Source organism: Opisthorchis viverrini (genome assembly GCF_000715545.1).
Source record: "Opisthorchis viverrini unplaced genomic scaffold opera_v5_35, whole genome shotgun sequence".
Classification (NCBI taxonomy): domain Eukaryota; kingdom Metazoa; phylum Platyhelminthes; class Trematoda; order Opisthorchiida; family Opisthorchiidae; genus Opisthorchis; species Opisthorchis viverrini.
The window spans coordinates 1,543,903-1,557,862 of NW_008751691.1; the positions used below are offsets into that span (position 1 = coordinate 1,543,903).

Consider the following 13,960-nt stretch of genomic DNA (forward strand, 5'->3'; position numbering starts at 1 on the left):
TCAAGCATTCATGGTACCGGCGAACGTGGAACCTCGCCGGACAATCAGTACGACGTGTGCTACAACGTACACAGAATCAACCATGAACTTACTAGGTGCGACGAATTCCACGGCTCCCGCTTCGTCCGCAGGGATGTCTGCTGCAACGGTAGAAGGCTTTTTCATACAAAAGTGGCGAATTGCTGCCCTTTCTGGAGTTTATACGTATGAAAACGACGTAATGTTTCGCCTGGTACTCTTTCAGGCGACTTGAAATGCATTGAATGAGAAAAAACTCTGACGAGCTAAATTCTCCACAAAATCATCCTCCGCATTCACGCGCTCAGTCATAGCACCCATTTAAAATGTGAATATCGCGGGCCTCGAATATAGTGAGGATTGAGTAGATTTAAACAACTTTCAACAAAACAGCGGCCGTTTGGGAAGATCTCGTAAACCCGAAAAATTACCATCAAATGTTAAAACTTGATGTTAAAGTTTTCCGCTTCGAACCACGGTTTCAGAGAAATTTTGGGTGTGCGTCTAGCCGCCGGCGTTTGGGCCCGATGATGTATATCCAACGGTCCTGAATGAAACGTCGTCTACACTGGCAAATCATTTATACCTGGTGTTTCGTCAGTCGCTTGACGAAGGCCGCCTTCCTCTGCCTGGAGGGAAGCGGTTGTCACGCCAATATATAAAACTGGTAAGCGACCATCGCCTGGCAGCTACATGCCTATAAGCCTCACTAGCGTGCTGTGCAAGGTGATGAAACGCATTCTGAAGCGAGCTATCCTAGATCATCTTACTTCCAGCAATCTGATATCTCCAGCTCAACACGGATTTCTCCCACACCGCTCTCGCGTGGCAAACATGCTCGTGTTTATGGACAGCTTAACCCAAGCCATGGACGAAGGACTCATAACGGATGCCATATTTTTCGACTTCTCCAAAGCATTTGATAGGGTCCCACACGTCCCGCTGCTCCACAAACTCGAGTTTAGGGGATTCAAGGGAAAACCCTTCATTGAATCAAGGTGTTCCCATCAGGCAGATTGTTCCGAGTGAGAGTAGACTCGACCTTGTGGCGTCCTGCGGTAGCCTGGCTCAGAATCGCAAAGTTTAGGAACCTTGTGAGCTTTGTAAATGAACTGTCAAATCACGCCCGCTGTAAAAGAGTTCATTCAGTACCTTACCTTGAAGTGTACACAAATTGGGTATACAAGCCAATCACTTTGCCGAACTGAACTTCAGGGTCAACCCCATCACGTCGTCCTTCACCTTGCTATCGGCGGTGAGTGATGGACATGTGGAAGAAAAGGCTGAGAAAAATGTGGTTAAGCACCTGAAATTCTCGATTTCATCTGCATTACCTTTCAAAGTTAAACGAAGTAGCGAAATAAAATCCCATTTAGTGCCTGAAATTGATGTACGCAGTAGACCTTCTGGTGGGTTTTTTTACGTCCAGTACGCTGAACTTGTCACCGAGGTACCGTCAAATAAAGATAGGAACATGGTGACATGAGGCCGCACTGCAATTGACCTGTGGGGTAGGAGGCAATGCATCTGAGCTCACCAATGCTTGAGAGATTTTTCGACGCTCACTACAAGATGCTTCCTTTGGCCTGGGTGAAAGATATCGTGCAAGAGGAAAAACGGGCGGGAACAGTAAGGAAATCTAACAACTGTTTTTAAGGGAAAAACCAGCACTTGTAGAAGACATGAGCAAACCACGTAGGGCAGATAGTACCTTGCGTCAGGATACGATTAGGCCCAGTATATTTATAGAAAATAAATAATTGGCCGAAACTTCTGTCGGCCGATGAATTTAATATCTTCCTTGGTCTGCTGCGGTATCACCAAATTCTTTGTCCACATTGCTTTATAGTTGCGTATCAAGGTTTGAGTTTTTGTGCTTCAAATAATCTATGTTTTTTGTCCGCATTTTGCTAGCGTTGCCGCAGCCATTACCCAAAACCGCCAAATTAATATTATCAACCCTCCAGCCTGTTGCAATATGCTGAATTATTTGCGTCAGGTTTCTGCCAGATTATTTTCAAGCGACTTGTGTTTTGCGATCGTTACTATCCAGATATTCGCTAGGATCTGAATAAATCTTCTCTATTTGTCGCACGCCATGTGCTTCCAACCGAGCCTGCTGTTCTTTGAAAATACCCTCAATTTATTGTGATCATATCAACATTTTTTTGATTGAAAAATCCCAATGAATACTCGAGGTATATCGTCCATGCATTTTAATGCCACGTGCGTTGCAACCCCCCTTACCTATGTCACCTAGAGCCTACGCTAATCTTAGCATGGTTTTATTCGAGTTGTGTCAAGTCTACTTCTATACAACTACTCTGTTTTGATGCGTTGCTGGGTGCCTGCAAATAATGTCGGTTGAGTCTTTAACCCGGCTGCACTATTATGAATGTGTTTAGCAGTATGTCACTAAAAATTATTGTCACTTTGAGATTTAAATCTGGCGGTATGAAAAAAATGGGTGCTGGAACAAGCCCACTGAAATCGCCCAAAATTGTCCCCAATATCCAGCGGGAAATTCCGATTCATTAATATGGAGAGTGCTGGTAGAATATCACAATTTGTCTCACACACTTTTCAAACCGCGCAAACAATGGATTGCCAAACTGAAAACCAGGACCTGTATGTTGACACATCTGAAATCAAGCTTGGAAGGAAAAGCTGAAGGCCCACTTTCCGGATTCTGGTGCACAGAATAAAAGGTAAACTGTTTGGTTTGAAAGTATCAGAAGAAAGGTTCCTCAAGGACATGCAGTTCTGAAAAGAAGCGGAGTATTGACAAAAACCAGGGGCACTAGCTCGGTATTTCAAGACATCAGCTGAAGCCGCATTCAGCTGATGATTAGGCCTTGGTAGAAGAGAGAACAGTTGCATGGTCTGTGAAACTGATAAGCTTACGATGAAGCACAGCCGTTTATAGGTATCTAGCTGGGCGGGGGATCTAGGACTTATGGAAAATTTTACTTTTTATCAGTAAATAGTGGAAAATACCGGATTGGTTATAAGTAATAATAGGAAAGACTAATGTAAAGGACGATTGTTGTTTTTGTGTGCCCAAATATAACGTAACTAAAAAAGCCCGGCATTTATATAACTGTGCCAGTAGGTGAACCGCCAGGCCACTGACTGAAGGAGGATTTGTAGTCCCTTTGTCCAACGGATCACAATGAGTTAAATTTTCAACGTGTGTACAAGGGTGTTCACAAAGTAGCTAATTTTTTGTTGTTGGGCGCGGGTTATTAATTAGTTTTACCCTGAAGCAACAGTTCTGGGATCGATGAAATGGATGGTAATACTTCTGTGAAAATATTAATACCTTAATTTTTAATCCTGAGAATACGGCCAAGAGGCCCATTAGCTTTCTGCACTTCTTTATCCACGTGAATAAATGAAGGTGAGGAAAGAAAGTTGGGCAATAATTGAGGTTTTTGATACTGAAATTGCGTCACGCAGATACATGACAATCTTAAATCAACAGAACGAATCGGGCTGTCTATCTGCCGCATCAAACAAAACAAATTTAGCGGGCATATAAAATTGACAAATTTTTCGCGCTCTTGGGGTCAACGAGTGATCAATTCCGTCACTGACCGGCACAGCGCAGTGTCGAGCTCCGCATTTCAGACGAAAACTAGCGAAACGTTTGCCCGGTAGCATGACAAACACATATGGCGAAATGTCCATCGGGAAGCCTGAGGAATTTGATGCCACTGAATGTCCAGAGAACCAGTAGGTTGAACGGGTGTTCCTAGTCTTTTCAAAGCTAAATTACTGGTGACAAACGGGATGTGAATATACTCCCTACGACATGCGGTTCCATAATGTCCTGGTTGGCACGTAGCTCGGTCGCTCCGGATTTGCCAAGTTCCTGTGACTGTTGTTTCCCATCGTCACAGTCCTTAAACTTTCACCATCGCTTGGCAGTTCAAATCCTACGCAAGAGTACGAAATTACGGGTCCTTACAGAGCGCTGTGAGTATGGAACTTTTTGGAACAATATTCTAAGACATCACTTAATTGTTGGTGGGAGAAGCGTTTGCATACAGTAATATTTGCTTGCTGACCGTAGCGTAACTTTGGAAATGGTCTACGATACTCCGGTGTCATTGGGGTTAGCGACAAATAGCCCGACCTTGTTACAGTCTGCGAATCTGATAGTGACATCAGAGGCGGTGGATCCATCGTCTGAGGTAAATCTATTGTAGCGAATATCAAAAAATCTGCAACTAAAATGCTAACTTTTTCGGGGCAGTCACACTTACTCAAAGGAATGCTGGCACACTCAAGCTGTCTGTAACTGGTGTGAGAAACGTGACCGCGTGGTGGAAGTGTACTTTCAGCATCGGCGTTTTTGAACAACTCTGGTGTCACGAATCAACTTAAAGGCCAAAACCCCAGAAAACTTGCTTTGTGCAATTGAACTTACTAACCGCGTTCAACCACTATTCACGTAGACCTACATATGAACCACGTGCCAATGATTTCGAGCTAAATGAGGTTAGTGCGATTGGATTATGTATGGACCACTCGAGAAAGCTAAAATCCAGCAGGCCCCAGGCTCCTTTCGGGCACTTACGAAAAAACAGGTGAAGCCGCTGGGGACGCAAAATGTAAATATTATGTACAACTATGTCGGTAAGCAAAACTATACATACTGTTGTAAAAATGGTCTGTCAGGGAGAGACTGAATACGACAATTACGCAAACTTTTGTCAGGTCAGGCCTCAATAATCCCTAAGATTAAGGTTTTATCTGCAATTACAGAGAAGTATTTTTGGAGCTAAAGACAGTCAAGTTTTCCATGGGGAAGGCGAGTATGCAGATTCCGCCGGAAACACCCGCGTTTCTTGAAGGCTCGGTCATTGCATTACTTGATGCACCGAAACGTTGAAGAACTTGACTGCCTGCAACGGTGAAAGGATAATTCAAAGTACGAAGTTTCCGAGCCGAGCTACACCAATTGTACCAACACTGAAACGGAATGGCTCCGGAAGAATCTGCGATGATCACAAAGCCACGGTCACAGCCGCAAAATATTCCACACCACCTAAAATCAAAGATGTTTGCGTGCAAATTATTATGATCAGTTTTTTCCAGAACTAGATTTAGCTCACGCTTACGAGCAATCAAAATTAACAGATGAAGCGAAATACACTACAAACATCAGCGCTTGTTGAATACCGTTTATGTTTAATCGCTTCTCTTTTGGGATCCATCCTGCCTAATCCATATTTCATCAAGCGGTTGAAGACATTATTGCAAGGAAGTTCAAAAGGTTTGTTTACCTGGACCATAAACCGATAACTGAGTGTATTATGCGGGAGCATTTGAAGTCGTAAAAGCCGGTAATAGATCGTTTGAAGGAGATTGCATTACAAATAAGGAAAAAAATTGTGACTTCCAGGTCTATAATTTGGAGTATTTAGGTTTCGGCATCAGTGTTTGGAGGCTTGGCTTCTCTGGCGGAGAAAATACGTTCAATATCGAAGGCAACGCAACCAGGGAATCAGTATGAACCTTGATGTTTCTTAGGCATGGCCAACCACTACGCAAGGTCTGTTCCTCAAGCCGCCACACTTTTACTTAACTACTTGCTATATTAGGGAATTAGCCTGATTTGCAATGATGAACAAAACAAAATCACGTTTCACCAAGTGAGACGTGCCCTAACAAGTCCTCCACCGCTCACCTATTTCAAATCAACATAGCTCATAATTCCCACCCGTGATGCCTCACCACTTGGTGTTGGAGCTGGGGCGTCGAGCATACCTACACTAAGCAGTGCTTCCGCACGCAAGATGCCACGATTGGTTCCGATAACGGCACAGCATGCACCAATGCGGAATTCCAACTGTTTCTAAGAACCAACGGGATAGAAAATGTTGTAATAGCACCATACCATGCCACTTCTAATGGCCTAGACGAACGCACGGGAGCGCCGGTGATGAATCAGAGCCCAGGTCTTCTACAAACGAGCGTAGACAAGTTGTCACTGCAACTACTCACTGCCACATACTACTACAGACCGGACGCTCTGTGCATACTTAATGTGCCAGAAACTTCGAAGATGTTAGGACCTTGTACGACCGGATTTGGCGTTGAAGTTCCAAAAACGGCAGTGCTCCGTTAGGCAAAACGCAGATAAGCTCTCCCGACCTTGCACGGTACGAAGTGGCGAGGTCTACGCCATACTTGTGCCTTCAGACGAAGAACGGGTGCTTCGATGTAAGACGTCCACTCAATGTAACCCCATCGACATGCTAGAAGATGGCAGGTTAATAGACCCTAATAAAAATCATGTCCGAAATAGAAAGCATGAACCAGATGTGGGACAAACGCCTGAGGCGACGGCACAGGTGAACAGTGGATTGAAGCGAGAAAGTTTGATAACTGCCACGGTTTCGTCGAGGTGCCTACGATAATCCGTATTGGAGTCAAATCGTGTCGAGTGCTTACAAGCGTGAGTTTGCTAAATATAGGGAAGAAGAACTGTGGTAGCTACTTGGATGTGGCGGAGTTTGCGCGTGTGGGCGTCCACTCGTCAATTAGTCAGCGAGCTGGTGCGTGAGTGTAATGGCTTGAACGCATGTAATACCACCTGTTATTACATCGGAGAACTGTTTGTGTGGTGACTGGATATGTGACTCAGTTGTATGATTGCCTGTCATGAGGCGAGTTTGCTTGACAAGGTGTACACGTTACAGCCATTCCTTACATAGTACTTTTGAGGTACTGTTAGCGTACTGCAGTAAGTAAAATCACAAAGTGGCTGATGCAGCAGAGCGATAATAAACATGCTATTTAAACTAACTAAAGGGGAAATTCAAGCAAAGCGCGACCAATGATGCGTCGATAGATAAAAGGCAAAAAGCAAGAATAGACTGAGTCTTGGAATGCTTCTCGTCAGCCAAAAGTGCTTTGTCGTAATTTTTTCTAGGCTGTCAAGAAACACAGAAGCCAGTTTCGATGGACTCTCGGACGGAAGCGGATTAAGAGAGGCTTGCAATTTGTAGCATATATTGCGTGTGTGTTGTGCATCTTATCAGGAAGAGAATGAATGGTGATCTGCGTGATCCAGTCTAGAGGAAGTACCAAACAATTTAGCGGAAGAAATTGAGAAAGTCATCTTGTGAAGGAACGTATTTCAATTTCCTGCGCTAATTAAAACGAGCCAAGAGGTACTTCCAGGGAGAGTGGGCTCACTAAACTTCGGACGAAGAGGATACACTGAAGAGTATCCAGAATTATGTGCCTGGTTGTGGGTTAGGCACCACATAGGACCGACGTCCGCTTTAAGGAGGATTAAGTGGAAAAAGTGTGTAGCGTGGCTTCCTGCACGGGGCGATTTTCCTCCGTCCATTCAAAATTACTTGATGTGTTTGAAGTAACTTGGGGAATCCAATACAGAGATGATGAGGATGCCAAGGGAGGAGAATTGGCCGGTGGTCTCGTCCAGCCTAATAATAAGGTTGGTCAAATGGTCCAGTTGTGAACGAATTTCTCTTTTTAGTCTAGAACTACCTAGAACTGTTACGAATATTTAGAATTTTTTTGGAAAAAACCTAACAGTCTCCTCCCTCAGTTTTTCCCTTTCAGAGACTAGGTACCCGGGGTATCGGTCGTCGACCACGCTCTCACAAAACTCATACTGGTTTGTAAATGAGGCTTATGGCTGAGAGAATTTCAAGTTAGATAGACATAAAATAAACCCACAGATATTTTCGCTAATATGGACCTTTCTCTGTAAAAATGTTCTGGACAGCTTGCGCTAAGAAGTGACATCAAGCATATTTGGGTGAAAAACGCGAAGCAAATAGCGAACAATTCAAGAAAATTTCCCGACAGCCGGCGGACTGCTGATAGCACCGTGTGGCACGAAAAGCTTAGAAGCGGCTTTCTTAGCGCCGCAGCGTGAATTACGAAACCGGGGCTTGCTTAAGGAGGATGACGTTGTTTGATGGATAGGATGGATTTCATGTTTACAGGATTTGAGAAGTACGTTTGTACATGGTCTTGGGCGCCGGCTGCAGATATGGTTGCGGTTGCTCAAATAGTAATGTTAGAGGCGAATTAGTCAGTTGCCGAAGTGAGAAGTGGTGATTCGCACTTGGTTGGTGATGGAGGCACCGACGCACGGAAGCTGCGCCTGAATGGGAGGATGGAGTTCACGACCGTTAGGAGTGTGCATTATTGCTTTTGCTATGCGTTTGTCTTAATGTCGGTTGGGGTTCGTGTTTCATTGCAATGGCGCAAGAGTGAGTTCGCAAGGACTACCCGGCGAAATGTTAACCACTTTGGGAAGCCTTGTCGAAGATGAGATCTTTCGGAGATGGATGGCCGGGAAATCGCCATTAGGTCTCAGCCTGATGAAGTGCAACACGTGAATGGTGCACTCGAATAACGCGCTCGAGCGCTGAACGGCAAAAGTAAATACGGACCCAAGTCCACATAAGAAAGAATCCAGGTTGTTCATAAGGCATGTGAATAGCTGAAGAAGTTGCAGGCCGCCGCTGCATCAATCCAGTGCGGTGCGGTTGATGGTGAGCTAATGCTTGGTTTTTTACCCATGGTTCAGATTCAGCTGCGATCCGGAATGCAGAGGCGTGTAATGTAGAAGCGTGGAGTTAGTGACTGCATATTTTGTCCACCGGCTAGATGGACATAGCTAGTTACAGGATAGCTATTTTTGAGGAAAACGTTATCTTGGAATTAAGAGTGCACAAGATTAAACTTGCTTATGAGTAGGCCAGGAACGAGAAAGTCATTGCTTCTCTTGGGTACATCTAGAAACCCTTAAGTGTCATCATTTTAACAAGATTCGTTCGAGCCGCTAACTTCAAGCTATTCTCAGATTCAGCAATTCTCATCCGTGGCGATTACCCAGCTGACCACCGGTCCCCGCAATTCGTCCATGCACGCAAGTTCTTTAATTCTGCAATTCATCCAAATATTTTTGTGAGCGAAGCTCAATACCTATACACCGTCCGCAAGACCATCGTCTCCCTCTTCCCAAAGCGTGGATTTATCGTTGTACAGAGTCACCGGGATCCTTAGTTAGGAGAAGATTTTTCGCGAAAGACTTGGTCTCCACTCGTGGCCGAACGGTTCAAACTACTAGCCGGGAGGTCGCGGGTTCGAGGCTCCTCGGAGTTTCGGGAGACGCTCACTGCTGATGATTCCCAATAGGGATGAAACAGCTGTGGAGTGCTTCTCGGCTTTTCAGCATAGATTGGCTTCACTTACAGGACGAAATCTCCACAAAAACTTTGTCTCCTGCTTACCAGCTCGATGGTGACCTCAACTAAGTTTGACGTAAGACTATCATAATCATCGCGGTTTTTACTGCACCAAGATACCGTTGCTCTCCTACGGCATTTTAATTACTAAAAATCTGCTAGGTAAGGTTTCGCATCTCAGAAGAAACACTGAAGTGAAACGGATACCAACGGTGCCTGAATACGCCAGTGGAGCGGGATGTTTTTTAACGTTTTGCGAACAGTTTTGGACTTGCCTTGGAGTTAACATACCAGGTGAATTGATTCCAACCCAAGATATTTTGACAGCTGAATGAGCAAGAGAGATTAACGTTCGTCGTAAGACGTGTTCCTTCTCAAAATTTTCAAGTCATCAGATCAGCACCAGCTCTTAGTGGGATGGGGTACTAAGGCGAAACAAATAAAGGTTGTTTGTTTCACATTCAAAGTTCGTATATTTGCATCATCCAGCTTCAAAAACCTGCCGCTCTGTAACGTCGACCAGTTGTGTTCGGATCAGATCTGTCAATCAATTAAACGAAGCCTAAGTTACACATAGTTGTTCATGTCACATTGCCGGCAGTGGCACTTGTAAGAGTGAATGTCGAAGCACAGGCGGCACTCGATTGTCGATCCCAGGCGCCGTGTCCCAGGTTGGCCATTTGGAGCACGTGCGCTGGATCGGTGTCTTGTGGAAAGAAGACTGGCACAAAAGAGCTTAGAGAGCGCGCATGATCCTATCATATGCTGTACGATTTCGCATTCTGCAGTGCCAGCGGCAAGATCGAAAAGTTGGAACACTCTAGTGCTGTGAAGATTGTTCTGCGTTTCTCAGTATCCTCGATGGTAGCGCGTAAATTTTGGGAAAAATAAATAACCACAAAAACTGCGCCATTGCATAGATTGGAATGGCCGCCTCTCACGATGGCGTGAAGAGCAGAACTTTACGAAACACACCGTTCGCCGGTAAAAATTGGATCGGAGATAGGTGAGTTAGAGTTCTGGTACTGGCTCTGTCGAAGTCTGCCTGGGAAGGGACAGTACCCACGGGGGACAAATCGACACGAGAATTGGATGAGCGTACGAGTCCAACTTTAGGCCTAGGACGCATACGTTACCTTATTGAGGACAGTGAAATACGTTGGACCAATGATACCTTTGAACCGTTTGGTAGCATGTCACGCGTGTACAGGTTTGTTTCGGGACTCAGGAACTGAGGCTCTTGCTGATGACAAGGACAGTGCACCTTATGTAGGGACAGACACGCGTTCACCTCACTCAAGTTGGACGTGGGGACAGAGTATGGTCTAAATGTGTAGCAATATAAGTGTTCTGCAACTGGTGTGGTTTGGGCCTCTGCCGCGGACAGCAAGTGTTGTGGGAAGTGGAGGGCAATGCCAGCTCATTGAGGCAGTTAGAGAATCTACAGTAGATGCCACAGATCTAGAATAAGAAATGAGGGGATTGGATGGTGGGGTGGAATGGTATGATGCTTTCGTTTGACTCAGAGGTAGCAGGTGAAAAGATGGTCGGGGAGCTGCAAAATATGAAAATTGGAAGCCGGCATGGACATACTAAGAGGAGAGGTGCGCATTTGGAAACTCAGAGTACTGTTCTAGAGGCCAGGCGCTATTTTCGAGGAGTTCAAGCAGGCCCAGGTTATCCTGTCAGCCCCATTCTTAAACTGTGGCATTATCACGGACGGCGTCTCCGGATTTGTCACGGAAAGCGAAAAGCTCTCTGCACCATTCCAATATCCGGGAGATAAACGGGCTACTTCGAGTTGGCGAGGAGCGTGGTTTAGCCCGGGGACATCTGGCTCCCAGTAAGTGATCATGGTGGTCGTCAAACAGGTTCTCCACGTGAAGCATGGATTCAATGAAAACTGATAGCGCTATAAAGAACGTGGTCTGGCACAGCGGACTACGCCACGCAGATGACTTGGCATTTAGGGAGTAAAGCCGGTTTATAACTAGACTCCGGATAATCTTTTGGGAACGAAGGATCCCGTTTCACTAACCGCTTATTTTGGGGTTGACTAGCCGCTTGGCGGTGCAATAATGAACATTTTAGAGGACAACATTGCTTTAATGGATTTTGGGTTTTATTATGCAATTCCGAGAACCAACAGGATAACGTCTTCCATGACGATAAATTGTCATTGAGCCAGGTATCTGAGGAAACTGCTTAGTAGTTTCGCTATTGTGTGTTTACCACCCTATTCTTTGAAATGACCACTGTGACTTACGTCCACGACTGCAATACCAGGAAATATTAGGAGATCAGCTGCACGTTGCGCAAGGTCTGAAGTTTGGTTGGCTATAGAGAAAACAAAATCCCAGGTCCGTAGAATACGCCCAAGCTGAGGGTTGCAACAAAGCTCGAAAGTGTCTCGTTATGCTTTGAACAGGGGCTTAAAATGTGCACAACATTGTTACGAAATGGTGAAAGATAGGGCAAGCTTATCTCATACTGAAGGTGAAAGCGTTGTACGGAGTTCAGCATTAGCACAATGGAATTGATTTTCGAAAGCTAGTATGTGTCTCTTATGGGCCAAAACAAACAGGTAAATGGGTTCATGATACCAGTTCAAACTTTTGAGCCAGTGGAATCCGCCAGTGGAATCATTGCTTTAGTCGACAATGAAATTCGGCAACCTGTAAAACTAAAACTGCCAGGCAATTTAGTTCAGAGTACCATGAGCCCCATGTAGGTATCCCGAGGTCTCAGCGATGTTAGCGAAGTACTCCACCAGCCTCTCCTCAATAGGAATGATCGCCTCAGAGCACGACCAAATTTTGCGAGTTTCAAAAATATGATTGTACATTAGATTGGGTTTTGAGGTGAGCACATACGCAACAAAATGCGACATTTTAACACAAAGATCATTGTTTCAAACTCAAAAGTTTTGCAACTGAGACCATTGTGCCGCTAATGGGCCTCTCCTCTACCCCTCATGCACAATTTTGTACCCGGCGCGCTGCCACCTGAAGCAGATATCTTCAATTGCGACATTTAACACAAAGATCATTGTTTCAAACTCAAAAGTTTTGCAACTGAGACCATTGTGCCGCTAATGGGCCTCTCCTCTACCCCTCATGCACAATTTTGTACCCGGCGCGCTGCCACCTGAAGCAGATATCTTCAGACCGTGCTTCCGACACGATAGAAGTTTTCACCTCTTATGATTCCAAACCGAGCCTCAGATTTCAGGTTGGACATAGGCCTAGAGAACTGATTCGAGTATTGCGTTTGAGTGCGTTGTTCTCCGCGGTGGCAGTTCAGGCGGCCTTCGAGAAATTGCCTTCCCACGTGATGGTAGGTTCCGTCGTTTCAGTGACGATGTTCGGCAGGCGGCTCGTGCATTTAAAAAGTTCATGCCCCTTTTTGATCGCGTGTTGGTTCAAAGGTTCGAGGCTGAAGTCAAGAGCAAAGGTGGGATAATGCTACCTGAGAAAGCCAAAGGAAAAGTTTTGGAAGCCACCGTGGTCGCTCACGGCCCTGGATTTAAGAACGATGTATGTCATTCATTACTCTTCGTTGACCTTATCAGAAAGGTGAAATAGTTCCCGTCTGTGTTACTGTAGGCGACAAAGTTTTTCTCCCTGAATATGGTGGCACGAAGGTGGTTTTGGACGAGCAGGCAAGTTTCTTCACATGTAATTTATCAACCCTGCAGGAATATTTCCTATTTCGGGAAGCTGACATACTGGCCAAGTTCGAATCCTGAACAATACTGGTTTGATTCTGTAGTTGCCCTTCCATTGTACAATTTCTGATCCGATTAATTCAATATAGCTAATATTTTGCGCCAGTCATGTATCTTATAAGGCGCCGACTTCGTTATCGGAACATGTGACGAGAACTATTGTTTTTCTGCCTCCCATAGGGTGGTTCGAATAGGTGGTCTCGATGTCCTAGGTCCCATGCTTCTGCCGGAGGCAGTTTGCGCATAGCATAATTAGGATGTCTTAGGTTCGTTTGCTATATACGGCAACACTTCAGAAATCCGTTAACCTAGAGTAGCGGGAGTCAAGCAAGGACTTGTTGCCTGCGCGACCGTGAGTTCCGTCACCTGCAGACCTGTGTTATTTCGGAACCGTGTGTCGCAGAATGTCCCTAAGGTTACAAGCAATGACCGTTGCTTCGTGCACGGGAATCCGCTTATTCATCCGAGGGTGTGGCACAGGCAGGTTTAGTTTCTTCGACGTCGGTGTCGACATTTCCGTCGTTGACTACTTATATAGGTCTGTCACCCATACCGCGTTACTTGGGCGGTAGTTCTCAAGCTCAACGCGCGAAAGCGGGCTAACTTGGCTTTCCACATTAGTAGCACGAAGTGTTGTTCGCGGCCCACATCGCCTGTTTAGGTTTCTTTGGTGTTGGACGATCGCTTCCAAACATGACGTTGACCCACCAGTGGAATTCAGTATAGGACAGAATGAGCTCTCAGTGGTCAGGACACGGAAGTCACACGACATGGTCGAGTGTCATCCACAAAGTGCTTATGCCATAAGCGAAGGAATGAGCTTTTTGGAAGTGTAGCAGTCGGCACCATGTCGAGACAGCAAGTGCTGGAGTGTAAGTGTTATACTTAATCGGTTCTACTGGGTTGAATGTGTAGTACGTAGCATGCCTCAACTCAGACACGGGAACTCATCAGTACACGGGTCCTCGGAGCT

At 45.4% G+C, this 13,960-nt stretch overlaps 1 protein-coding gene across 1 annotated transcript; it reads left to right on the forward strand.

Annotated features, from left to right (window-relative positions):
- Positions 1 to 12,563: 12,563 nt before the first annotated feature.
- Positions 12,564 to 13,006, forward strand: T265_13076 (hypothetical protein; the record flags this gene model as incomplete). The annotated part of the gene is made up of 2 exons (XM_009167091.1): positions 12,564 to 12,796; positions 12,832 to 13,006. Coding segments are annotated over 2 exons (315 nt in total), but the record flags the coding sequence as incomplete, so codon positions are not given.
- Positions 13,007 to 13,960: the final 954 nt, after the last annotated feature.